Source organism: Ahaetulla prasina, chromosome 1 (assembly GCF_028640845.1).
Source record: "Ahaetulla prasina isolate Xishuangbanna chromosome 1, ASM2864084v1, whole genome shotgun sequence".
Classification (NCBI taxonomy): domain Eukaryota; kingdom Metazoa; phylum Chordata; class Lepidosauria; order Squamata; family Colubridae; genus Ahaetulla; species Ahaetulla prasina.
In genome coordinates, this window is record NC_080539.1 from 169,897,341 (window position 1) to 169,924,979 (window position 27,639).

The following is a 27,639-nucleotide window of genomic DNA, read 5'->3' on the forward strand; positions in this document are numbered from 1 at the left end:
ATGGCAGAAGATGCTGATATGCGCAATGAGCTAGAAGAAATGCAGCAGCGGGCTGATCAGATAACTGATGAGGTAAAGAAAAGGACAGGAAAATAAGTGCAATACAAGGAACTGAGCACCTCTGAAAGAGGTTGGGAATACTGCTTTGTTTATTTACCTCTCATTTGTTGCCTTTGAACTGGACTAAGGATTAGAACTGGAAACTTCCCAAGGGTGCTTTTTCAAGAGGCAACTGAAGAAGCTTCTTGGATGAGAAGCACAACATCTTCAAAGAAAAACCAAAGTCCAGTTGCTGCTTGAAAAAACACCCTTGGGACAACCATGATCTGGATGACTGAGACTCTCCATAGACTACTTGAAACTTCCTTATTAAAATTAATCTCTGCCCAAAGGCCAATGAAGGGAATTTTCTCAGCTGCCACAATGAAATAATGAACGTGCTTGGATCATCTATCCTGTTTTCCCTAAAATAAGATATTCCCTGATAATAAGCCCAATCGGGCTTTTGAGCGCACGGCAATAAGGCCAAGCGCTTATTTCAAGGTTCAAAAAAATATAAGACAGGGTCTTATTTTCAGGGAAACACAGGTAGTTTTTCTGCCATGTCGCCCTCATACTGCTGCCATTCTTACTTTAGGCAGCCTTAGATCATCCTTGCCTTTTTACCTTTAAAGTAGCATTTTCCCCCTCAAGCTGGCAAAAACATGTGGCAGTTTTATTCTTGCTGCCAATCTGGTAGGCTTCACCAACTAACTTAGGTTGGTGTTGCAGTCAGGGTATGGCTAAGGGGTGGGATCAGACTAGCAACTTTTGGCCATCTTAGGCTGGGATGGGCGTTTTTCTTCTCCCTGCAGTCCAGTGGTGGGTTTCTACTTGTTTGCCTCAATTCGGGCGAACCGGTAGCGGCAGCAGCGGGAGGCTCCGCTCACCCACCCGGACATCATCACGGATGCTCTGCGCACGTGCAGAAGGTTCTGCACATGCACAGAAGCACCATGCACGCTCCCAGTTCTGAACTGGTAGTAAAGGTAAGTGAAAACCACTATTGCTGCAGTCCTTGGGCAGTGTCCTATGGGGCCATTCAGGCTTGTGCAGTGGGGAAAGAGATCCAACCTCTTCCCTATTTCCTATTTCTCTGAGCTGATCCCTCCTTTTGAAAGAAACATAAGCCCAACCAACAGATAACAGGCCTCTCCTATCTATTATCAATTGGCTGGATTAATTGAAACATGATTTTAATTCTTTTTCCAAAGAGTGCTAAACTTGTTTGAAAATAGCCCAAGAAACAACTGAGCGGTTGTTGGGGAAGGGAGTGTGAAATGATATCTTCTCCATTTCAGTGTGGGAAATCCTAACTATCCATAAGTGGTAGTTAAGGGGCTTCAGTGCCTAGTTCTGAACTGATCCTTAGGCTGGGAGAGGAGGCAGGTGAAGCTGAAAGCTTCAACCCTAGGCTTTCTTTAGCCAACCCTTTCAGATTTGGCATCTGATGAACTCCTTGGGATCTGAAACCTGATGGGTACAGCTGATTTCCCCCTTTATTCCTGTGATCTATTTTGGAATAGAGCCATGCTGGTACAGTGATTAGAATGCAGTATTACAGGCTAATTCTACCAACTGCCAGCAGTTCGATTCTCACCAGCTCAAAGTTGACTTAATCTTCCATCCTTCTGAGGTTGGTAAACTGAGGACCCAGCTTGCTGGAGGCAATATGCTGACTCTGTAAACTGCTTAGAGAGGGCTGTAAAGCACCATGAAGTGCTACTGTATATAAGTCCAAATGCTATTGCTATTATTATTATTGAGAGCTTGGGCAAAGCCTGGGACAGCTTTTGATTGATGGCTAAGCCAACGAATTTAACATTTTTTTTTGTACCTTCTTTTCTATTCATCAACTCTATTCCAATTAAGGAAGGTGATGAGTGGAAGTTCTTCTGCCAGCTGGGGATATTTGGAGGAAGGAGAAGGAAGCAAAGCTGGGGGAATCTTCCACACGCTTTCCTTAATTTGCCCTGCATACAAATAATGAGAATAGTATAGTTGGACTGGTGGATAGCACTTTGATCTACAAGGAATTGCTCATTGTAGCAAAGTAATTCTAGCAGGAATACTGTCCAAGAGAAAAGCATATCCATGTTCCACAACTGGATCACAAAGTTTTCACTGAAGATGAAAGAATGCCTTGGTATTATTCATACATAGCCTTTTGTGCAGCGACAAATAGAATAAAAGTTCTACTATGTTTATAGGAGGTATTACTAAAGATCAGACAGTTATATGCAGGAAACTAATATTTATCAACTTCCTCTAGGAATCTAACAGGATAAATTAAATTATATTACATTACATAAAATTCAATTAAATTAAAGACTAAAGAGATTTTTGATGTGATACAGCAAGGTTCTCCTTATGCTTCTGCTAGCTATAGATAAATACGCTTGGTACCTGGAACAATATTATTTCATTATTTCAAGTGAGAAAATTGAATAGCTTTCTACTACAAATCAGACTGGCTTCTGCATTATTGGTTTTCTGTATATTTTAAAAACTGAACTGGGCAGAGAGCATCTGGAGAATGAAATGACACAGTTGTTATTACTGTATAACTTTATTTTACCCTGTTAAATTTCTTATGAATGTTATGCTGTTCTCCTCCTCCAATCAAATCAAGTTTATTACAGTCAAAGAACCAGAGACCAGAACAAATAAAAAACACTCAAGGAATATCCAGTTAAAAATTCTAGAATAAAATAATAAATAACAGATTAAATTTATATTCAAATCTGTCCGCTACACAATGGCCTAGTTATACTATAATATCAATCCTTAAACTGTGAGGCCCATAATCATTTAATACTAAAATCCAAAAGAGTAGTAATACAAAAAGGTTTTGCTACATTAGTTGTGTAAAATAGCTATGGTGAATTAATCATATGTTTCCGACGAATCCCCAGTGCTGCTAGCCACCTGACTGTTCTTCTACTGTATTTTTTACTATCAATTGCCATATGTTTTCTGTTAGCTACTGAGAATCTGTGGATACCAGCAGAAAAAATAAACTCCTTCTAGCAATCAATAAGATGAGATATAGATTCTTAAACAAATAAACAAGGCTGTAATGCAGTTTTTCCCAAAATTGAAGAAATGTGATTTACGTTTCTTTCTGCTTTTCATACTTAACATTTGTCCAAGAATAATTTTTGACATTCAGCCATGTGTGAAGCATTCATAGTTTATGCAATCTTTGATCAATGATTCTTAGATTAATCTACATTACACGGTTGCTCTGAGAATAAATCCTAAACTCCTGACAAGGGAGATATAATTTAAACATAATAAGTGGGATCTTCTGTATAAACAGGAGATAAACATAATACTATTGAGTCTATCTTCTTTTCATTTTTTATGCATTTAAGAAACTTATTGTCTGCCCTTTCATACAGTGGTTCTGCAGGACTTTTAATAAAAGTGTTAAAAGCATAATAAAAAGCATAATAAAAAGATATGAAAAAAAGGAATTCCTAAAATTAACACATGAGTACTAAATAAATTTCTATACTCCTCCTAAATGATAACATAGATGGTCTTTGTTCCAAAACATGGATCCTGTCTCCGAAAAAGCAGGATTTATTGTCAGTGGCAAATGTTTTTAAGCCCAGCTAGGCACAGATTAATAAGGAACGCGGTGGCTGAGTGGCTAAGATGCTGAGCTTGTCGATTGAAAGGTTGGCAGTTCAGCAGTTTGAATCCCTAGTGCCGCATAACGGGGTGAGCTCCCGTTACTTTTCCCAGCTTATGTCAACCTAGCAGTTCGAAAGCACGTAAAAAAATGCAAGTAGAAAAATAGGGACCACCTTTGGTGGGAAGGTAACAGCGTTCCATGCGCCTTTGGCATTTAGTCATGCCGGCCACATGACCACGGGAACATCTTCGGACAGTGCTGGCTCTTTGGCTTTGAAACGGAGATGAGCACCGCCCCCTAGAGTCGGGAACAACTAGCACATATGTGTGAGGGGAACCTTTACCTTTACCTAGGCACAGATTGATAATGATCTGAGCAGGATGGAATATTTGACCAACATGATTGGTCTTATCAATATATAATTTGAAACGTTTTGTTAATCTTAACATTGTTTTGTTTCTTTTCTGCATTAGTCCCTTGAAAGCACCCGTCGTATGCTGCAGCTTGTTGAAGAGGTAAGACGATTATGATTTCTCTTGACTCTTCCTCCTAGCTAACCAGAGCTGAGGCTTCTTGGTACATGACAAAACATATCCATGTTAGACTTACATAATAACTTTTCCAAACAAAATGAAAATGGTTATTTTAAAGTCTTTTCTTTAGGTGAATATATACACGCATTGCTAACATAAAGCCAGAAGTTTTTACACGTATGCGCCTTCCTGTGAAACCATGACTGATTTTCATAAGGAGCATCCCATGTAAACCCTTCATAAAGCCTCCTGCGGCTGCTTTTGAGGGTACAGTACATGCATATAACATTTTCAATACTCTTGCACATCCTATAAAATCAGAGGGAAAATTAAAGAACAGGGACCGCTCAAAAGGACCAGTGTTTGCTTGGCCAATGAGAGTGGCTTTCACCAGTCTTATTTAACTCTGTTAGAAATATTTTGAGATTAGAACAAATAAATCCCCCAGAATTTGAAGAAGGAGCTGTAAAAGATATTGGATTGGATTGGACTAGTCACATTTAGAGTTGAATGATTAAAGTCAATGGGATTTAAGCTAGCTACTTTAAGCCTCATTAATTTCAATGGTTCATTTGATACATGATTAAAACTGCATTACATTGAAAACAACATGTATGTATACACATCCATCCCACTGTTCCCTTTAATGGCCATCAGTCTTATGCAAAATGCCCAAAATGGATAAAACAATATTGGAAGGAAGAAAAATGAAGGTAGGAGATGGACGGGTGGGAGAGAAAATGGAAATACAATTAAATGTTGTTTTTCACTACAAATCATACTGGTAGTCCTTGACTTCTGATCACAACTGAGTCCAAAATTTCTGTTGTTAAGTGAGACATTTGTTAAGTGAATTTTGCCCCATTTTATGACCTTTCTTGCCACAGTTGTTAAGTGAATCACTGCAGTTGAAAAGTTGGTAACATGGTTGTTAAGTGAATCTGCCTTGCCCATTGATTTGGCTTGTCAAAAGATTGCAAAAAGGTGATCACATGGCCTTGGGTTAATGTTGAACCAGTTGAACCCTAAGCATCTGAATTTTGATCACATGATCCTGGGGATACTACAAAGTTTGCAAGTATGAAAAATGGTCATAAGTCGCTTTTTTTCAGTGTCGTTGTAACTTTGAACGATCACAAAATGAACTGTTGTAAGTCGAGGACTACTTGTACTTTGCATACCATAGTGAGGAGATGCTTGGGATAAAAATGGTCTTGTGCAAATCACCTAAAACATGCCCAAGCTGACCAGCATAATGTCTTTACTGTGAATAGGGTATGCTGCATGTGACATGGGTATGACTGAGGCCAATGGGCAAGTCTGCTCTTTCTCTGCTGGCTGCCTGCAATTTGGCAGATGGAATCTCACCAGGCTCAAGGTTGACTCAGCCTTCCATCCTGCCGAGGTCGGCAAAATGAGGACCCAGATGGTTGGGGGCAATAGGCTGGCTTAGAGAGGGCTGTAAAGCACTGTGAAGCAGTATATAAGTCTTAAGTGCTATCGCTATTTGAAAGTGCTCTGTTACATTGAAAAGCCTATCTTAGCACAACACTGATTACATGCATAATTTCTACATGCTAGCTCTCCACATGAGACAGTTTGGTCTAGTGGTTAAAGCACCAGGCTAGAAAGTGGGAGATTGTGAATTCTAGTCCATGAAAGCTAGCTGGGTGACCTTGGGCCAGTCAATCACTCTCGGCCCTACTTCCCAACTTGTTGTTGTTGTTGGGAAAATAAGAGGAGGGAGACATTTTTAGGTATGTTCTCCACCTTGGTCCCCACCAAGAAATAGACAGAAAATATTTCTAAGGATAGAAATTAAACACACAAACAAACAAAATCACATTGAAAAGACAATACTTTTGAGAATGGTGGCAAAGCTACACAAAACTCCAGCATTATCATTGGGATGTGGCATTCAAGCAGTTAACTTAATTAACTGTCTTAGAAAAGTCTTAGAAAACTATAAACTATAGTAATGGAGCAGAGGAAATGAACAGCATCTATTTATTTGATGCTCAAGTTGCCTAGAGACCAAACTGAGGCAACAAAACTCATCAGCTGACCAGTAATTTCAAAGCAGTTTGTTAGTAGATTGGGGTTAAATCCTTTGATCAGCGCATGAAATGAAAAGATTCCATGAAACAGGTTATCCTGCAGGAGTGTTGAGCAGCAGTGTTTTTTCCCCCCTGATAATAATAGCATCATTTATTTGCAGTAATGAACTGGGCAAACACGCACAGAGAGAAAAGAAGTAGAATACTGTAAAATGTTTCAAAATTTTTCATATATATTAAACCCTTTTGTAACCCATACATTCACACTGGAAGGTTCATCAGCATTATTATCCTTGTATTGTTAATGGAAATGAGAATGAGGTAAAAAAATGCACTTAGCTCTTCTTCTGGCCATGTAATGTTCTGGTCTTAAAGTTTAGAGAAACAAAACAGCAGGGGTATTAACTTATTAAATATATAATTTAATTTTGTGTTTTCTGGGTGAGTCCCCCCCCCTCCCATAATCTATTGGGAGAATTTTGTCTTCTGAAAGAAAGACTACCTTTTCTATACATTTTCACCAATTAGAAAATTTGGAGTTTGTATTTTCTATCAGTCCCTGTGAAACATTCAAGAACTAAGATTCAGGTTCTACAGTAGATTTCACTATGTGGACTTTAAGTTTCTTCAGCCTTAACGTCTGTTCATGACACTATGTACATTAGCATGACTACACATTCAATTATACATGAACTCCTGACTGAAATATATTGATTCAGAAATTTTTTTTAAGAAACATCAGAATTAGAGAAAGGTTTCTCTGAAGTGAGGCACATCTGAAGCTTTCTTGGTAATCTGGAGCTTCAGAGACACAAATGGAGTTCCCATTTTTAAAAAATCACAATAGAGAGGAGAAGAATTTCATTTTTGTGACTAATCTGTAATCACAATAAACAGTTTTCATAGTGGGATATTGAAGAAAGACTTGAAGGACTGATATATCGCAGGACTGAGCCAGTGTTCTGTTTGGTTCTGAGAGCTTAAAAAAGTTTTGGTTGATTCAGAAGAGTGCAACATTGGATATGTAATACTTTCCTTTAGTTGCTGCTTAAACAGAAAATGTGACAAATGGTACTTGTTTTTTATTCATTTTAATTGTATAGTCCTTGCAGCTACTCTCCTGCAATTGTTCTAAGAAACTACACAATAAAATATGTCACTTTCATACAAATTTCCTGAAAAATAAGCATAGGAAAAGGAAAAAACTACAAACTATAAATTTATTTATTTATTTATTCATTCAGTCATTCGTTCATTCATTCATTCAATTTCTATAGTTACCCATTTCAGTCAATGACTCTGGGCAGCTTACAATCAAAACTATATTACAATAAAAACCACTAAAGATATTTTTAAATCAATAGTAATATTCAAAATAAATATACATTGCAGCTGAAATATTTTGCCAGTTAGCAATACAGCCCAGAAATGGGGCCCTTAACACAAAGTTCCTCAGCCTTTCTGGCTTTGTAGACCAGCGGGGATGGGGGGTGGGAGAGGATTGTTCTATGCGAATGGCAGGCCTGCTGGCGGTCTTTGTACAAGTGGGGATGTAGGTGGGCGTATGCACTTGCCTGCCACTTCTGTGGCCTGGTTCAAAGTGGCTCAAGGCCTGGTAGTCAGCCACGGGCTGGGGTTTGGGGATCCCTGCCTTAACACATTCAGCATCCCAGGCTCAGGAAAGTAGCCAAATCCCTTTCCTCATAATTTTAAGACTCTAACTTGCCTGCCTCATCTATCATCTATCCTTATTAAAGGTTTTCAAATGTTTTGTTTTTCATTATTATTATCTTATGGGAGAGAAAATTAGTTTAGATGAGATTTTCACCCTTACATACATGTGTTTCTTGTCCTATCGTTCCTGATTCAACTATCTACACTTATCGTAGTCAAAATCCTATCCTAATTCCATATTGAGTAGTTTCCATGTTTTAGCTAAATATTTACACATATTACCTAAATAATATACAAAAAAGATTTTACATATATATACTGTATTAAACGTACTCATATGGACATCAGTGCCTTGTGCATGTTTGCGATCTAGCTCCACTGTCAATTATTGAAAGAAAACAAACTAGAGCAAATAATAAGAATAATTTTGGAACAATAGGTTCCTAACTTTAACTGAACCAAAATTGAGCCATCATTTTTGAATGACTCCTTCTTCCTTCTGAAATTATCTGGTGTTGCCATGAGTCCCAAGGTGAGTCATTTTAATTTGATGTCCTCCAAATAGCAGCACTTATTTTGTTTCTAACCAGCCAGGACTACAGAATTACCCTCAAATAGTTCCACTATAGGGACTGCAATTCTCAGAAGACCAGTAAGTATCCCCATAGATCAAGATAGGGAAGGCTCTCCTTGTAGTACTGATGTGGTATCTATTGCATTGTTTCTTTAATACTTATGACTGTAGCCTTTAACTCCTTCTTATTGCCTTCCTTCACTGTTTAACTTTGATTTGAACTTAACTATTAGTTCTTTCACTAATTTCTTTCTTTCTCTATCTCTGTGTCTCTCTGTTTCATCTTGCTATTCTCACTGGAATATAGAGCAAGGATGCTGGTATCAGGACCTTGGTTATGTTGGATGAGCAAGGAGGTAAGTTCAGGTTGTTTACCCAAAAAGCATCTTTTAGGAACAGTGAACTTTAGACCAATTAATGGTCTTACTAACACAAGTATATACTTGGACAGGTATTTGTTTATAGGTCTTGATCTGCAGCCATCTAAACTAGGAAGATGTCCCTAGCACACAGCTTTTTACTAAAATGAACATAAATCCTCTAATCAGAGCTACAGTATTTAAAATTTTAACATTCCTTAAGGTTTCTTTGAAGGGCAGGTTACTTTAGGGATCAGGTTCTCTGCATTCTGGAAAAAGAAGGAATTTTGATAGTGGAACTTGAACAAGCTAGATAATGGGATACTCAGCACAAATGCCTATAGGAAAGAGTCAGATCTCCCTATAAAACTTTCCAAAATTAATATTGGTGGTTCTTTTAAATGCAAGACTGTAAGTCATTCAAAATATGGAAATGTTCCATATGCTTTAAACACTTTTTCTGTATACTTTAAACAATTTGGATTCACTTTGGCTGCTTTTATTTTATTTCCATGTTTGATTAATTATATTAGAAATTATGTTTAGGAAAGATGTCATTTTTATATTGGCATAATTGGGGCAGGCTATGCATCCATTAGCCCATGAATGTCTCACAGATAATCTGATTCATCAAATGGTGGGAATCTCAAAATTATGAAATTGGGCTCTGATATGGATTGTTTGAATGCTCAGTTGACCGATCCCTTCCATTTCTTTTGGATCTTCTCCTGCCTCTTTTAAGTTTCCTAGATTGCTTGTTTATTTTGATGTTGAAGAAAATTTACAAGGCTCAGCTGTCCATTTCAGAACAATGAGAACATTAGAATGGCTTTACTGAATCAAGCCAAGGTCCAAAAGGCATTTTGTTTCTAAGAGCAGAGAGGCAGAAGCCTCTGCAATGCTTGGGAGGAGATGCACTCTCCGTAGCTTTTGTTCCTGTATGACTGGCATTTGGAGATAGGATAGTGCTCCCAGTATGTCTTCAAGATGAATTGCTTCTCATCGTCCTGTTGTCCATGAATTTATCCATTTCCCTTTAAAATCCCTCTGATTTAATGGCCATCAGCATGTCTTGTGCTAATAATTTCCACAGTTCAATTATGAGCTATCATCTGTTCCAAATCTCCTTCCAATCCATGTTCTGAAGGAGAAAGGAAACCTTCTGCACACCACACCTAATTTTATAAACTTTGATTAAATTGTCCCCTTGGTAGTCCTTTCTCCAAACCAAATAATTAGCTTAGATTAAGAGTTTATTTCTGCCTTTAAAAAAATAATAATAATCAGTTCAATGTAAGAATGTTTAAGGTGCTGCCCACATGAAAAAAAAATACAGAACATTGTCAAACACAGATCACTTATTCACCAAAGAGAAACAGTAAGTGGGTCTGAAATCTTCATGGATTACCAGGAGGAACTGATACATTTTCAAGAGATATTGAGGTACCGTGTGGTAATAAATGATGTCAAAAGAAGAGGGGCTTTGTTCACTCAGCCCTGCTTTCTATTTTGATATTCTTGACGGTCACTGTGGACATCTGACTCCACCCTCAATATAATAACTGTGTAACTTCTAGGCAAGTTTCTGCTTTTGAGTTTTGTGAGTTTGAGAACCATTTGGCATTAGTAATAACTGGCTTCGTATTTCTTGATTCAGAAGAAGCAGCATAGATACCTAGAGGGGAATATTTGACCCATAGCCTAAAGTTCAATGGAAACTAAATGCTACTACTAATATCACATGAAAATTATCTGGTACAACACACAAAACTCAAGCATATGCTCACTTAAGGTATGCTAGGGGGCACAAGGTCGGTCCTTTTTAAGACACAAACTGTAGCTATAGTCAGTTGGTGAATCCATGAATTCCACAAATGCATCTCAGAAGGCTTTAATTGCCATGAATTCACAAATATATACTCCAAAATCAATGAAATTGAAAATTTTAAAATATCAGTATTTCTTTTGGTGAACAACCTATGGCCCTTACACTGCATTTTTTTGTCCGGTGGTGCTGCTGAAATTCAGTGATACACTGAATTATGTGAAGGCTATTTTAATATTTAAGCCACAGGATATTACCCATAAAATGTGTATATTTTCCAGATATGTGTGAACAATAGCGCCTTCTATGTAGAAATTAATTGTCCGTTGCATCAGACATTTGTTCCTTATAGCCTTTCATTTCCTAGCAATTGTCCTTGAACTGGTACTGAAATATAAACTGCAGCTGCTACTCTAAAGCTAACTGAACGTCATCCTAGCTGACATCACCCTTTTACGTCTGCATTAACTTTCTGTAATCATGTTTACTAAATGTACACTTGCCAATTAAATAAAAAGCCATATCAGGTAAAAAGCCATATCATTCTCCAAAGCACCTGAAGGCAGGACAAGAAGCAACGGGTGGAAACTAATCAAGGAGAGAAGCAATTTAGAACTAAGGAGAAATTTCCTGACAGTTAGAACAATCAATAAGTGGAACAACTTGCCTGCAGAAGTTGTGAATGCTCCAACACTGGAAATTTTTAAGAAAATGTTGGATAGCCATTTATCTGAAATGGTGTAGGGTTTCCTGCCTGGGCAGGGGGTTGGACTAGAAGACCTCCAAGGTCCCTTCCAACTCTGTTATTATGTTATGTTATTAAGTACACAGAGTCAGGGCTGTAGATTTTTTTCTTTTTTGAAGTAATTGTGCTTTCAAAATTCCTGGAAAATCCACACCACCATCTAGCAGTCATCACAAGTACTCTTGTAATTCAAGCTGCTCTTTCAGGATGGATTATGACGGATGGATAGTTCCTTCTTTATCTTCAGCTTCCGCTACCAAATCCTTATCTCTTGCCTGCCATACAGAAATTGGAGAATTAAAAAAGAAAAAAAGCCTCTGAAACCAGAACCCCTTTTTTTTCTCTAAACCCATTCTGAGATTTCAAAAGGCTGGCCTTTGATTTAATGACTACAAATTGTCCCCCCCTTCTTTATATTTAGCCACATGAACACAAACATTTTACTTTCTGTGCAGAAAATACAAATAGAACTTGCTTCGTGTTGCTAATATTTCTTCTTCTTTTCCTTGTGTTAAATGGAATTAGTTTTTTCCTTTTTAATTAAAGTGTTTCTTCATTATTTTGTTTCCTTAGGGTGAAGGGTGGGAACCAAGGTGACATGCCATTGAAATGAATATGTTTATGATAGTGGAAAATAACTGAGGTTCAGAAGAAGGCACCAAGGGGAGAATTCTATGTTTATTTTGCCGGAAATAATTACTGCTAATCATGATGAACATTTTTTTTCCTACCTAAATATTGACTGGATCGAGCTGTATGATTGTTTGTGCAGTCTCAAATGTTTACTTTGTGCTGTTCGGCATATCTTAATAAGAATAATGATTCTCAGCCACTTTTAAAAGTCAATCTGTAACTAATTCAAGTCTAAGCCAGCACAGACTCGGTGGCATTTATAAAAGCCACTTATTATTTACATATAAACCCAAATAGTGGGCTTGATTTTTATGTTATACTGTTCTAATGCAAATCAGGTGTAACTCCATTAAAGTAAAAGGAATTATATTGACCTAATAATGTCCTGGAAACCATGGGGAGATCAGGTAAGCAAGAAATAATGCCCACCAATGGGAAAAAAAGATTATATTTTTATCCAACTATCCATCTATTTATCTATATATTGCATCTGCTCTGAATCTCCCCAATTCTATGGCAGTCTATGCTTCTGCTTCTCTGGACATGGAACAGCTTCTCTGCACTTTATGTAATTCCTTCTACTCCACTGGGGTCACTCCTAGCATATAATAATGTCACTTACAGAAGAATAAGACCCATGGTCTTCTCTTCTTTAGAGATGGACCTCGGCCCAAAATTCAGATCTGAAGAGCCTCAGTCATTGAAAAAAGTTTGTATCTGGACATGGATCTTAATTCAGCTACTCATATCCATTCTAAACACCATTATTAACTGTATACACTCCCACCAAGCAAACCAATTACATTTTCAACCATCATCAAACTCAAAGACATTTGTAAGTGGAAGTATTGTAGATATTGTCCATGGAAGGCAATCATTTAAAATTGTTATTAACGTACACAAATGCATTACAAGGTAATAATCCCTTTTCTTTCTTTTTCTTGGATGTCATTGATGTCTTAGTAACTGGATGTATTGTATTATGTTTCTGGATTTTGAGGTATTTGACAGCACCTCCATTTTTTTTAACGTTTTTGTTCTAATTAAGCACATCAAGCACTTCTCCATTTCTTTTTTTTTCCCTATATGGATGTATGTGTGCTTTATCATTTTAGTAAAAGGAACTGGTTGGTGTTTTTTTTTTTAGCCTCTGGGGTTGCTTCCATTTTTGCTTCAATGCATCAGCTGCAATTAATGCATTGAGATGCCATCGTAATAATTCTGTTTCTCCATACATCTTTTTTTTTTCATTTTCTGTTGAAGACAAACAGCTACGACTAAAAAAAAAAAAAATCAATTCATTCCATACTGTCATCCCTTTGTCCTGACCAGAACAACTCGATCGTGTTGAAGAAGGCATGAACCATATCAACCAAGACATGAAGGAGGCCGAGAAAAATTTAAAAGATTTAGGGAAATGCTGTGGCCTTTTCATTTGTCCTTGTAACAAGTAGGTACTTGGTGCCAGCGCTGCTCTGTAGTGTCCAGTTCTTTGTCATGAGTGAATGTCTGAAGTTTTTTTTTCTTTGTCTTTTTTTTTCTTTGTCCCTTTCCATCTGCTTCATACTGTGGGGATAAAATGCTTGTGTTTAATCAGAACAACTGGAACGCATCGAAGAGGGAATGGACCAAATCAATAAGGACATGAAAGAAGCAGAAAAGAATTTGACGGACCTAGGAAAATTCTGTGGCCTTTGTGCCTGTCCATGTAACAAGTAGGTGCTGCCTGCCTGCCTGCCTGCCTGCCTGATTTTAGAGCACTCAAGGCTGACCTCAACAGAGCCTTGTGATGCTCATCCTTGCTTAAGGCACCTGGGCAGGATGAGCATGTGGCATGCAGAGAGAACACTTCTAGTTCCAATGCATTCATCTCATAGTGTAGACCAGAGGTTCCCAAGCTTTCTGACTAACAAACCACTTTGGCCCTGTCTCTAAAATCCCTCTTTGGCTACCCACGACTCCTGCTATCTTTCAGCTTTCAAATTTCCACCTTCCAGAGAATCAGTGCAGTGGGGCAGCTATCTGTCTCACCGTTTATTCCCAAGACATGTCTTACTGCTATTTCCTGGAAATGTGAATGCTGACCCAGTGGCACATGGCTTCACATCAGTCCCAGTACAGAAGAGACAGTGGCAGTTCACATGTCCCTTCCCCTCCGTGGTGGGCCACTGCTGTAACGTGTTGGATAAGAGGAGAAGTTTGGTTGTGTGAACTACTTACTGCCGTCTCAGAGTTCAACAGTGGCTTGTGTATTTACAGATTGGGAACCACTGGTGTAGACAATAGCAGGATTATAGTAGATGCATTAAAATCAGGCATACCATAGTAAAATTTTCACTGTAGGCCCTTTTCAATGATGACAATTTCAACATTTTATAGTGTGTACTATGCAGCATTAAACAATTCAAATTTCAAAAATTACAATGACCCTATGTAATCTTTTCTTCCACTGAACAGCCTTTAAAGGAGCACTTCTTGACCACAATTCATGGCTCAAAAATACATAAAACGATTATTTGGATGAAATGCAAAAAGCAAAAGACTTGGAGATACGTCTTGTTTTTCTTGTTGGATCCCAAGCTATAGGAAAGTAAAATATTGTCAGGGGAAAAACAACCTGGATCCATTTAGCTCATAAGCAGATCTCCACTGTGTAGTGTAACACCAAGAAAAAATGTTGAAATATATTAAACCTGCTTTCATATTACTGCCATGAAATGAAAGTGCAGCATAACAAAATGGATGTATCAGCTTTAAAGGGAGAACATTGAGGAGAAATAATGTGTGCTTAGATAAATAAGAGATTTAGTGTGGGGTGAATTACTGTATGGATGAATGATTAAAACATTTATAAATATTAAAATAGGCCTAGAATGGTGAATGTCTGTTTGCATGTGAGCATGTACCGTTGCATGTGGCCTTGTAATGTACTGTAGTGTTGGGTTTATAATCCAGCCTTTATTTATTTGCTCAGACATCTGGAATGAGTAATAATTTTAATAATTAAATTGCTCCATCCAATATTCAGATTGTTTTATGATATGCCGACAGGCTGGGAATGTTTTTTTTTTAATTAAAAATATTTGGAGGCTGCTATATTTCTTACATTTAACCAGAAAGATGGAATCTGCCCCTCCCAAGTAATCCTGTTCAACTCCCAGAATTCTCTGGGAGTATTGAGAACCACTGCTTTAAAACACCTGACTAGTTTATAAGGCTTTAGTCTGGTGTTTTAAAGCAGTGGTTCTCAATACACCCAGAGAATTCTTGGTGTTGAAGCCCACTCCTCTTAAAGTTCCCAAGGTTCAGGAACACTGTCTTAAAGAATAAAGAGAGAAGTCTAAACTTGTGCAGTTCTTCTACATATATCCTCTTTCAGACCCAACGATTCAGTGCTGCCAGTTATATTTAGACTTTCTGCACTTCCCTTACCCTCAATTCCATCCCAAATGAAAAGAACTTTCAGTGGACCTTTGGGGCTCAATTGTATCATTGAAAGGCAAGGATGTGAATGGGAGTAGCAAGAGTTCTCAGGAAATTCTAAACAGACAAACAGTACTGCTGAACATGATAAATAGTAAATCTTTTTTTTCCCCATTCAATCATATCTGACTGGATATTTGATATTTTTTCATCCAATATTTTTTTTCCTTTATTATGGAGAAGGAGAGTTGAGGTTATAGGGGAGGGATGGGAATTTATGGATAATTAGTGTATTTTAGCTTTTGATTGTTAGATCTTATACCCTGTATTTTGCTCTGGGAAGTCCGGGGGGTGGGGTTGGTGAAGAAGGGTGGGGGGAGGAGAGTGGGATGTATTGAACACATTCTTTGTAAAACTGTTTAATTAAAAAAAAAAAGAACTGCCTGGAAAAGTCAGTTGGCCATTTTCTTGGCAATTTTTTTTCCTAGAAATGATTTGCCATTGTTGCCTTCCTAGGGCTGGGAAAAAGGGTCAGGCTTAAGATCCACCCAACTGGCTTTGTGCCCAAGGTGGAACTAGAACTCACAGTCTTCCCCCACCCCAATTCAAACCTTTATTGTCAGTGTACAACATGTGTACTATGAAATTGGCTGAGCCTCTCTTCATGCAACACAATACAACTCACAGGCTTCCAATTTCAAGCCTGATGCCTTAACCATTTCACCATACTGGCTCTCTATATTAAGTCTATATACTTTATCAAGAGATGAGTTTCAGAGCAACCTGTACTTAGCGAGAAACAAAAACCCTGAATGGGCCATGGAAGAGCAGACCAAACTGGTTAGTCAAATGGTGATGTAAAGAGAAAAAAAGAGAGCGAATCAGCAGCTCAAAAAGAGGTGGGCAAATGTGTGGCCTTCTAGCAATGCCTGAATGCCACCTCCTATCACCTCTGGTTAAGATGACATACTGTTCATGTCCAATTTGAAAAAAAATGTTCCAATTATTACTGTGCATGGGGCATACCTAATTTTCCAAATAGCATTCCACTGTTACTGCTGTGTTTAATCCAATTAAACAGCCTTGTCTTACACATTAACACCAAAAACTATTGTAGCACTATCGTAGCACATAGTTTTTATTATTTTTGCATGCATGTTCCTTGGAGCACATCTTGTTAGGTTTACCAGCAAGGGAATTTGCATAGGACTGGAGCTCTGCAGTATAATTCTACTTGTGTACTCGTTCGAAAGAAAGTCAATTGACTTCTGACCATAAACAATGATTACAAAGCAACATCTAGGCTGCGAAACATGATAGCAACTAGCCCTGCTTGAAATGAGAAGCCAAAGGAATGTTTGAACAGATGTGTTCGCTGTCCTTAGAAAGCTTTTAAATAGCGCCAGTTTGGGCATATATTGGACGTTTATTAACATGGCTGGACATTTTCTGTTTTGGAGGAGAGCTTGTTTTCATGTGCAAACTTAAGGAACACGCTTTGCTGAAATTGATGCCGTTTAGGCTCTAACAACCCACCAAGTTTGACAGTCATTTCAATTTGTAATCTCTAACACTTCTATCATTAAAATATACAAGAATGCGGCACACATTAATACTGTATTGCTTGTTATCGCTGGTATGCCTGGATTTTAATTACCCTGTGGAGACTCAGTCAAAAATGGTTCCTCTGAAAAAAAATTGCATATTTAATTCACTAAAATACTTTATACAACCTAATGTTTTAGATTCTCACCATAACAGAAGATCCGTTTTTGCCTGCGTCCCACTTGCTGTGTAGGCTGTATAACTGCTAGTGTGTTAAGAGAATGTTGGACCACGGGGGCAGCTGTGCTTCTCACTTCTTATTCATGCCTGAACCTGGTGCATGAAATCTCTCTCTATATATACCTACATAGAGGAATTTCCCTTTCTGAGGCTCAACCGCTACACATGCTTGCATTCTTTCTTTCTTTCCCTGCATTCATCCCAATATGGCCTGATTTTACTTTCTGTCTCTGTGGATAAAGGTTTGTACATCAACTCTAGATCTATAGTTACTCTCTCCAAGTACCGATATATTATTAAAATGTCTTGCCAAATTGCCCCATCACGCCTTATGGCAAAGAAGCCTCTGTGAATCTTCATTCTTCTAGTATCCCATTGGAAAAATTGTTGGATGTAAAAGTTCTTTGTGCCACATGATCAAGAAAGGAGCCTTGCTTAAAAGGAGGCTGAGTCTGTTTTTGTTGCATCTTGGTCTTTTTAAAAAAATCTAAGACAATGTCTCACTGTGATGTGATGTACACACTTCCCTTTGCAGTTCTGTTTTCTTGTCTGTCTAGAAGTGCGGTCCCTGCGTTTGGTGTCCAAATATACATGTCTCATGAAAAAAACAGCTGAACGTTTCCTAGTCGTGTTTGTTTATTCTTGTGTAAATCAAGCAAGTCCACCCTCAAACTTGGCCATGATGATTGACATTATTGGAAATGAAATTTGCAAGCATCAGTGTTGTGGCAACAAATTAAAAAGAAACGTTTTTGTTCCCCTTTATGATATATCGGTATGCCAGAATGCCCCCCCTTGATCAAAAACAATCCATTTGCTTGACTCAGCTCTTAGCTTGAAACGAGTAATGAGAAGATGTTTTGTCATTGGCTCTCCCCTCTCCTGCTGCCTTGTTACTCACCTCCTGTTTTTGCATAGGCTTAAATCAAGTGATGCTTATAAAAAAGCCTGGGGCAACAATCAAGATGGAGTTGTAGCCAGCCAGCCTGCCCGTGTTGTGGATGAACGAGAACAGATGGCCATCAGTGGTGGGTTTATCCGCAGGTGAGGATTTTAAAGATTTTATTCTTCCTCCCCCCCTTTTAAAAATGCAGTCTTCCCTTCCTCCTTTCCTGTTAGTGGCATACTGAAGAAATGTCTCCAGATGGTCCTATTGAAAGTGTTAGTGCTGTTTATTCCCAGTTTGTACAGCCAAAATACATTAGTCAAGCTATACCAGAAATTTCCATTGACATTCTCTTGAATATTTAGGAGGGTTTCTAAACATTAGCATCAACTGGGAGACTCCCCACCACCACCCCTTACCCAAATTGGTAGATATTTGAAAGCTAGAAACTTTTTAGCGGTGTATCTCTAGAGCCAAGAGATTTAGTAGGGATGGGAATGACAAGGCAATCAAAGATCCTCCATCTTTTCTAATAGATAATAATGCTAACAAATGACCCAAAAAGGGAAGAGATACTCAGTTCCTATTCCGGCATAGTCCTCTTCAACTATAGAGGGGTATTCCACCAGGCAATTGTGTTCTGACCTAGGTTTCCCAAGAGCATGAAGCAGACTACTTGTCCCGACAAAAAACCCCTTTTTATTAAGTTACCGTGAATTCCTCTCGTTCACATCCAGCAAAGTCTTTCAAGGGAGAGTTTACAGTCACAGACCGTATTTGGCTTGGAGAGCTGTCAGGCCAATATCTTCAAAACTTGGCAAGAAATCTCTGAGAGTCACGAACCAATTAAGTGAACTAATTGTCTCCTGCAAACTCCACTCCCCTTCCGCTCCTCTTTTATTCCCTCTGGGAGGAGCTATTCATTGTTCACCTGTGGCCTTACTCCCAAGTCGACCCTTGTTCTTTAGCTGTTCTCTTCATCTGGCAACTTTGTGCATGCACAGACTGGGAACAGGCTCCAGCTCTTCATCTGCCTCATTGATATCTGACTCTGAAGGCATACGTCCCTGGTCCCCTCTCTGCCTCCGACACAAGAGGTCTCATTAGAGCCTTCCTCAAACTCCAGGACTGGCCCATGTTCCTCCCCAACCTCCTCACTGTCCAAATCTGCTGCCAGGCTCTGCTGGTGGGCCACAACAAATTGCTAACAGCAGAATGAAGGGAAAGGACTGAAGTTTGATACATGTGAAAAGATGGGCCCTGCCTGGCTCCACTTGCAGTTAATCATGACACTATCATATGCCAACCATTCCAGTCTTTTCCCTGGAATTGTTAGATTATGCATCCAAGCATGAGTAACTCATCCTTACCTCATGGAAGAAACATTCTTAAGCCATTTCTATGTGCACAAGTGGTATTTTCCCTCCTAAGACAATACTATCCTAAATTATCAAATTGTGTAAAATCTGCCTTTGTCACCCATTAGCTTAAAGGCAAGGCCATATGACCTCTGGTAGACATAACCTGTAGTATGTTTTGTAATCATGGGCAACCCTTCGTCCCTTCTGGTCTCTGGTCAGCCTTCGCCACTAGCCAGCCTTTTCTCTCCAACATTGGCCTTCTCCATTTGCACTTAATTTTTTGAGGGTTTTTTGTTGCATAGATGATTATAAGTTGCCTAGAGAAGAGGTCTCCAACCTTGAGACTTACTCCCAGAGTCCCTCAGCCAGGACAACTCACCTGTCTGGAACCCATATCACATTTCAGACATCAATACAATTGAACGTGTCCAGAAATATTTTACAAGAAGAGTTCTCCACTCCTCTGAATATAACAAAATATCCTATACCACCAGACTTGAAATCTTGGGTTTAGAAAACTTAGAATTCCGCCGCCTTCGACAGGATCTATGTTTAACTCATAGAATCATCCATTGCAATATCCTTCCTGTTGAGGATTACTTCAGCTTCAATCACAACAATACAAGAGCAAAAAATAGATTTAAACTTAATTTTAACCGCTTCAATCTTGATTGCAGAAAATATGACTTCAGTAACAGAGTTATTAATGCTTGGAACACACTACCAGACTCTGTGGTATCTACTCAAAATCCCCAAAGCTTTAACCAGAAACTGTCTACTGTTGACCTCACCCCTTCCTAAGAGGTCTTTAAGGGCCATGCATAAGAGCACAAACATACCTACCATTCCTGTCCTACTGTTTCCTTTCATTATATCCAATTTATATAGTTATTTCATACTTAAATTCATATATATGCTTATATATTATATAGTTACTTCATGCTTATGCTTATATATACTGTTGTGACTAAATAAATAAATAAATAAATAAATAAATAAAATAAATAAAATAAAGGTTCTGGAGAACTGGTAGTGGAAATTTCGAGTAGTTCGGAGAACTGGCAAATGCTACCTCTGGCTGGCCCCAGAGTGGGGTGGGAATGGAGATTTTGCAATATCCTCCCCCCAGGAGTGGGGAGGGAATGGGGATTTTGCAGTATCCTTCCCCTGCCACGCCCACCAAGCCACACCCACAGAACTGGTAGTAAAAAAAATTGGATTTCACTACTGGACAGATGTAACTGATGAAACAAACAAAATGTTAAAAAGTTTTGATATTTATGTAGTCACTCACCAAACACATCTAAATTATATTAAAATAACCAAAATATCCTTACAATCCCCAAGGCGTGTCACAACTTTTGAGCACACCTAATGTTTGGAAATTGCAAGCTGAAAAATTTGACATGCCCTACGTACTGTAGGTTAGGGAACGTTGATCAGAAGAGTAAGTGTTACCCTTGTTTGGTGCCAGTTCAGGGGTGATGGATCTCAATAGTGGGAATAGTATTAGTAAATTTATTTATTTAGATAGCTAGTTATAAAATTTATTGTCTGCCGATCTTATCACAGGGTAGTAGTAGTTGCTAAGGAACAGTTATTCATATAAATCTCTAGGGCTGGATAAATTGCATTCTAGGGAAGTGGAGGGAAAAACATCAATGTTTCTGTTGAGCCTCTTTGTCTTATCTCTGGGAAATTCTGGAGAACTCGGGAAGTGCTGGAAGAAAACAGATAATGCCCCAATTTCCAAAAAGGAGGAAAGAGTGGTTTGGAGAAACTCCAGACCTCTCAGTCTAGCAAGTACTTTGGGGAAACGGCATAGCAGATCATAAAGAGATAGATTTGTAAGCATCTTGAAAACAATATAATAAATACTAGGATGCATATTCACTTTTTCTTACTCTTTGGAATCAGGTACCTTCATTAATACATTACTGGAGTGTTGTACCAAAGCATTTCACAAAGTCCACTTTGACATTCTCAGTAGCAAGCTAATTAACTATGAGCTGGATGACAAGACAAATAAATACATCAAATGAAAATCAAATGATCTGCCAACAGGCACCTTCGAAGATCCTATTTTCTTCATTATTTTTATTAATGGCTTGGATGAGAAAAAGATTATCAAATTTACACATGACACAAAATTGAGTGAGATAGCAAATTTCCTAGAAACTGGAAGTGCAAAACCTTGTTCATATGACAGGGAAATAGTTGGAAATAAGAGAACGAAGTTTAACAAGGGCAAATGCTAATGTTCTTAATCAAATGGAAATCATTCTATTGGGGGCAAAATTGTGAAACATCTAAACAGGAAGTGGGAGTGCAGTATAGTTAGGGGGGGAAAGGGTAAATGCAGTTTTAAACTTCTGAACATCAATTGAAATATCATTTCCAAATAATGGAAAGTAAAATTCTCTTTTCTGCTGTGGTAGTCAGATCCCGTTCCAACTATTGCATCCAGTTCTGGATTTCAGATAAACTGAAAAGGGTTGAGAAAAGACAAATAGCTAATATAAAAATAGAGAAATAGGGCTAGTCTAGTGCTTCAGGCATCAGACTACTAACTAGGAAACCGAGTTATAATCCAGATGTAGGCATGAAAGGTGACTGGGTGATTTTGAGCCTGTCACCCTCTCTCAGTCCAACTCACTTTACAGGGTTATTAAGGGGACAATAGGAGGAAAGAGTATTAGGTATGTTTGCTGTGTCTGTCTTGTTGGGTTGCAGAACCAAACCAGACAGTTATAGAGGTGCAGATAACAGACTCAATAATTCCCCTGTAGAACTCTTATCAGCAGCTCCTTGGGCAGTTTGAGCTTCCTGAGTTGGCCCAGAAAGAACATTCTTTGTTGTGCTTTTTTGATGACATTTTTGACGTTAGGTGTCCATTTTAGATCTTGTGATATGGTAGAACCTAGAAATTTGAAGGTCTCCACTGCTGATGAATAAAAAAGATGAATAAAATAGCATCCTCCTACGTTTGGAAAAAAAATGTTGCATAGAAGAAAGTCAAGAACTATTCTGTATTCTTTCAGGGGTACAGAATATAAAATAATGGATTTACATTTCAAAGAAGCAACTTCTGGTGAGCTATTAGATAAAACGTCCTAACAGTAAAAGTAGGTTGGCAGTAGAACCATTTCCCCAGCTGAATATCTTCCTCTCAGTGGATGTGTTCAAGCAAAGGCTAGGCAGCCATCTGTTCAGATGCTTTAATTAGGATTCTGGCACTGAGTAGAACATATGGCTTGATGGTGGCTTGATCCAGGTCCATCATCTTTTTCTTCAGAAAAAGAAAATCCTTTGAGGCACCAGGAAACTCTCTGCATGTAATGTCACTTCATTTGCTAATAACATAAAGTTGTTTTTAAAAAACCCTCTAGAATGAACCAATATGTAGGTTGCTCTGAGGATGTTCACTAAATATGTGCCGAAAGGAGTGACAACGTGCCTGAGTATTCCCACTTATTGTGTTCTGACATCCTGCTGGTTCTTCTGTGACTTCTATAATTAGCCTAAAAGGTATGCCTATGCATATAGAGCAGTATTCTGACACCAGATTCAGCTTGATTCAATTTTATACTGATATTGTTTCCTGATTGCTTATTTGTAGCCTATGACTATCATTAAGTGCTGTATCATTAAGTGTTAAATATGTATCCTATGACTATCATTAAGTGTTGTAAGTGTTGTACCTTGATGAAGGTATCTTTTCTTTTATGTACACTGAGAGCATATGCACCAAGACAAATTCCTTGTGTGTCCAATCACACATGGCCAATAAAAAATTCTATTTTATTCTACTCTACTCTACTCTACTCTACTCTATTCTATTCTATTCTATTCTATTCTATTCTATTCTATTCTATTCTATTGTGGAGGTTGTGGAAGATATCCTTTAACCCTCTATTGTGCTCAGTGTTCGTCTTTATACAAGCCCAGAAAATCTTGGATATGGCCATCAAATAGCATTCCACTGCATTCATAAAGAAGTGTCACTTTTGGATAAACACCCAAGTCTTGGATATGATTCAGTCCAGTTTTAATTCTCATCCTTTTTCAGGGTAACAAATGATGCCCGAGAAGGTGAGATGGATGAAAACCTGGAACAGGTCGGCGGCATCATTGGAAACCTCCGTCACATGGCTCTAGATATGGGCAATGAGATTGATACACAGAACCGCCAAATGGACAGGATCATGGAGAAGGTAAGAGATGAGCTGTCACTGGCATCAACATTCATAGTTGATTTAGATGCTTTCCGGTTCAAAACCGTTCATTAAATATTTTTCTAATAACTTCCAATAATAAAAGAGAATATTTGTAGCTCAGGTTTTACATGAGGGGTCCCTTGGTGCTCTCTGAGCTTTCTTTATTTCTTCCAGACATTTCATTACCCAAACTAGGTAACATCATCAGGGGTAGCACTGATGATGTTATCTAGTTTGGGTAATGAAACATCTTCAAGAAAGCAAGCAAGCTCAGAGAGGACCAAGGGACTCCTCAACTTCCAATGAGGCCGGGATTAAAACCATTTTTTACAATTTCAATCATCTGAAATATTTTATATTTTTTTTCAATCATCATTGAAATAATTATGCATAAAGGAGACAGATGAGCATAACAGGAATGGTGTTGATGTGTGAATCTGAGACATTATTCTACAAAGCACCAGAGGGCAGGATAAGAAAACAGTGGTTGGAAACTAACCAAAGAGAGAAGCAACCTGGAATTAAGGAGGAACTTCCTAACAGTGAGGACAATTAACCAGTGGAACAGCTTGCCTTCAGAAATCGTGGGCACTCAATCACTGGAGGTTTTTAAGAAGAGACTAGACAGTCACTTATCTGAAATGATGTAGGTTCTCCTGCTTGAGAAGGGGACTGGACTAGAAAACCCTAAGGTCACTTCCAGCTTATTCTATTCTATTCTATTCTATTCTATTCTATTCTATTCTATTCTATTCTATTCTATTCTATTCTATTCTATTCTATTCTATTCTATTCTATTTTTCTATTTTCTATTCTATTCTATTATTATTTCTATTTCTATTCTTGAACTACTACTGAGTATTAATATAGCCTACATTAGACTGTCACACATTTCTGGGACTGGATCCCCAGATTCCCATTTCTCTAGTACAACTTTCTTGACAATATTGCCATCTTGACCCTTTTCTTCCATGCCTCTTTTCTCCAATTCAGGCTGTTTCCAACAAAAACAGGATTGATGAAGCCAATCAACGTGCAACAAAGATGCTGGGCAGCAGTTAAAGACAACCAGGGGCCGATCCTTCTGCACACACTGTCCCTGAGGGCAGCAATCTCATGCTTTTTCTCATGGTATTTACCAACTAGGTTTGCATACGTGCACATATCAGCCCCTCTTCTTCCTTCCCTCTGTAAATGTTGTCCTGTGTAAGTTGTCAGCTTTCCAAAAATAATACTTGTAAATTTATTTTTATTTCCCAGACCCCTTCCTTTCCAAAGGTTGTATGTATATAGTACTGATTTAATGGCTACAACTCATGACTATGTTCTATTTATTTGTTGGGTTTTTCCTTCCTCCCTTCCTCCCTCTCTCCCTCCATTCCAGTCCACCCCTTGCATTTTCTGTCCATTTTTGGTTGGTGGGTTTTTTCTTTTTTTTTCTTTTTTCTTAAAATTATGACGTTTCTGCTAAATGAAAAACAAAATGTAGGAATGCTCAACGTGCTGTTAAACCTTGAACTACACAGTATTGTTCTTGTAAAACTGTTAACATTTCACAGAGCTGCCCCCCCAGAAGTCTCTTCTTTGAACATCATGGTTGTTTAAGCACTTAAGAACCCCATGTTCCCTCAATTTCTCCATTGCTGTCATCCGTTGTTCTAAGTTCATAATAAGACAATGTGGAATTATATAACTTATAACAAGCATTGCACTAAGCAAAACAGTGATGTGATTTATGCATTTATTGCATGAAAAATAGACTTTTAGACTCTTTAACTTAAGTGAGACTTTTCCATGGCAGTAATAACATCAGTGACAACAAAAGAAAACAAAAAATTAGCATGCTTGGTATTGGGACCCTGTCAGGACTATGTTATACCAGCAAGTCTGCAGTAGCACCGTCTTATTTTTCCATATAAAGATGTTGGTTCCCCTTTTTTTCGTTCTTTTCGTTCACCTCATTTTAAGACCAAATAATTGGATCCGGCACTTATCATTTCATCATTGCCAGCAAATAAAACATTTGGCTGAAACACAACAACAAACAACAACAAAAAAAGCATCAGCAAATAAGATATAAGTGTAATATATAGAGTTTGTCTGCTGCTTTCAAAAATTGTCTTTTTTCAGGGGGAGGGATGGCTATCATATGAAATGTTGCAGAGAAATGTAATTTTTATAAGGCTGTATCTTTCTAGCTCTCTCGCTCTCTCTCTCTCTCTCTCTCTTTCTCTCTCACACACGCTTTGGCGTGCACGCACACACACAAACACACACACACACACACACACAAACAGACTCCTTTTCTTCTTTTCTTTTCTCCCCTCCCCCATGTGGTTTGTTATTAATACAGTTCTCTGTTGCTTATCTAGAGCTATGCATACCAAAATCACGGCGATGTTTAGTAGCTGTAATTGATTTTAAAATAAAACAAAATAAAAATAACTTACGTGAATGAATTCTAGATAAAACTGTGATTAAATATAGTTGCCGCATGTAATATGAAATTCCTTCTGTCTCCTGTCAGTTTGTGATGTGATTGACATTTTGTAGCTAGTTTAAAAATATTAAAAACTATAGCCCTCTGACTCGCTAAGCCCTTTTTTCATCCATCAGTCTGTGTCACTCCTACCTGGTTATTTTCTGCTCGCTGGAAATTGTGTGCCATGCCGAGGAGTGTGAAGTGATTTCTTTGAACAATCTCACAAAATATAAGTTTGGGTTTCCCTGCACAGTATAAATAGTATTAAAAGCAAAACTCCCACTCAAGAAAACAAATTCTCTGACTAGAGAGATGTTATTTAGTTTTATTGGTGTACAATCACCCAGGATAAGGTGGAACTTGGGTCAGAAGGAGTCAAAAGAAATGCATTCCAATCCTTGCGAGTTGAGAATAAAAATTAAGATATGACACTCAGACAACATGTCATTTAGCCCTCAACAGTAAGTGGAAGGAGAAAATATATTCTGATGTAGCAACACAGAGGAACAGTATTATTATACCGGTGATACAGAGAGAGGCAGAAAAGGCTTCAGTTTTGAGTGAAGCACAGAGGCAGAGAGAGGGAAAGTTATTATTTGCATGCTTTCTCTAGTCTAAACTACTTACACCAAGATGTTTTTTCCTTCCATAAGGTAGGGCGGAAAAACAAGGGATAGTTTTATACACACATGCGTGTTTCTAGTAGGCAGAAGCAGCTGGGAAAATGAGTTCACTTTCTTCATTTCCTGCCTTTTAGCAGATAAACAATGAATAAAAGAGCTTCAACCAATTCAGCCTTTGTTTAGAAAAACCAAAGAATGGAAACATTTAATCTGCTGCTATATATCAGTCTGGAAACTCAGTTTTGTTTATTTATCTCATGCGCTGGATATGAACTTGGGCACAAACTCTTGGACACATGACCGTTCTCCCATGCCCTCCACCCAGGCGTGAAATTTGTTTGTTTATTTATTTATTTATTTATTTATTTATTTATTTTTCGTATTTTTATACCGCCCTTCTCCGAAGACTCAGGGCGGTGTACAGCATAAATAAAACATAGATATCAAAAAAAATTAAAATACAATATTCATTAAAAATCTAATTCAATGAGCTGAGAATTTAAAATAAATAAGTAAAATTATAAAACCAGATTAAACCCCCTTAAAAACCCCACTAATAAACCCTCAATTAAAATTTATCATTAGGCCAGCCCTGCTTGGTGGAAGAAGAAAGTTTTGAGCTCGCGCTTAAAGGTCCGAAGATCAGGGAGAAGACGTAGCCCCACAAATCCAGCAGGTTCTGACAGGTTCTGGAGAACCGATAGCGGAAATTTTGAGTAGTTCAGAGAACCGGCAAATAACAGCTCTGGATGGCCCCAGAGTGGGGTGGGAATGGAGATT

The 27,639-nt window shown here is 38.2% G+C and overlaps 1 protein-coding gene across 2 annotated transcripts; it reads left to right on the plus strand.

The window, feature by feature from the left end:
• Positions 1–26,225, plus strand: SNAP25 (synaptosome associated protein 25). Of its 2 annotated transcripts, none has more exons than XM_058181489.1 (7): positions 1–72; positions 4,156–4,197; positions 8,828–8,876; positions 13,415–13,532; positions 18,209–18,334; positions 23,607–23,751; positions 24,748–26,225. In XM_058181489.1, exons 1-7 carry the CDS (start codon positions 1–3, stop codon positions 24,814–24,816), a joined length of 621 nt encoding a protein of 206 aa, XP_058037472.1. In that variant the 3' UTR covers positions 24,817–26,225. The 2 variants fall into 2 exon arrangements, with proteins under 2 accessions (XP_058037472.1, XP_058037463.1); XM_058181480.1 differs by lacking the exon at positions 13,415–13,532 and adding an exon at positions 13,680–13,797.
• The last annotated feature ends 1,414 nt before the right edge of the window (positions 26,226–27,639 follow it).

Excerpts from the sequence above, each read along its gene's own strand:
- SNAP25 (XM_058181489.1), top strand. The coding sequence starts at position 1 with ATGGCAGAAGATGCTGATATGCGCAATGAGCTAGAAGAAATGCAGCAG. Across the intron at positions 73-4,155 it reads CTGATCAGATAACTGATGAG|TCCCTTGAAAGCACCCGTCG; the intron begins GTAAAGAAAAGG and ends TTTCTGCATTAG. Across the intron at positions 4,198-8,827 it reads TGCTGCAGCTTGTTGAAGAG|AGCAAGGATGCTGGTATCAG; the intron begins GTAAGACGATTA and ends ACTGGAATATAG.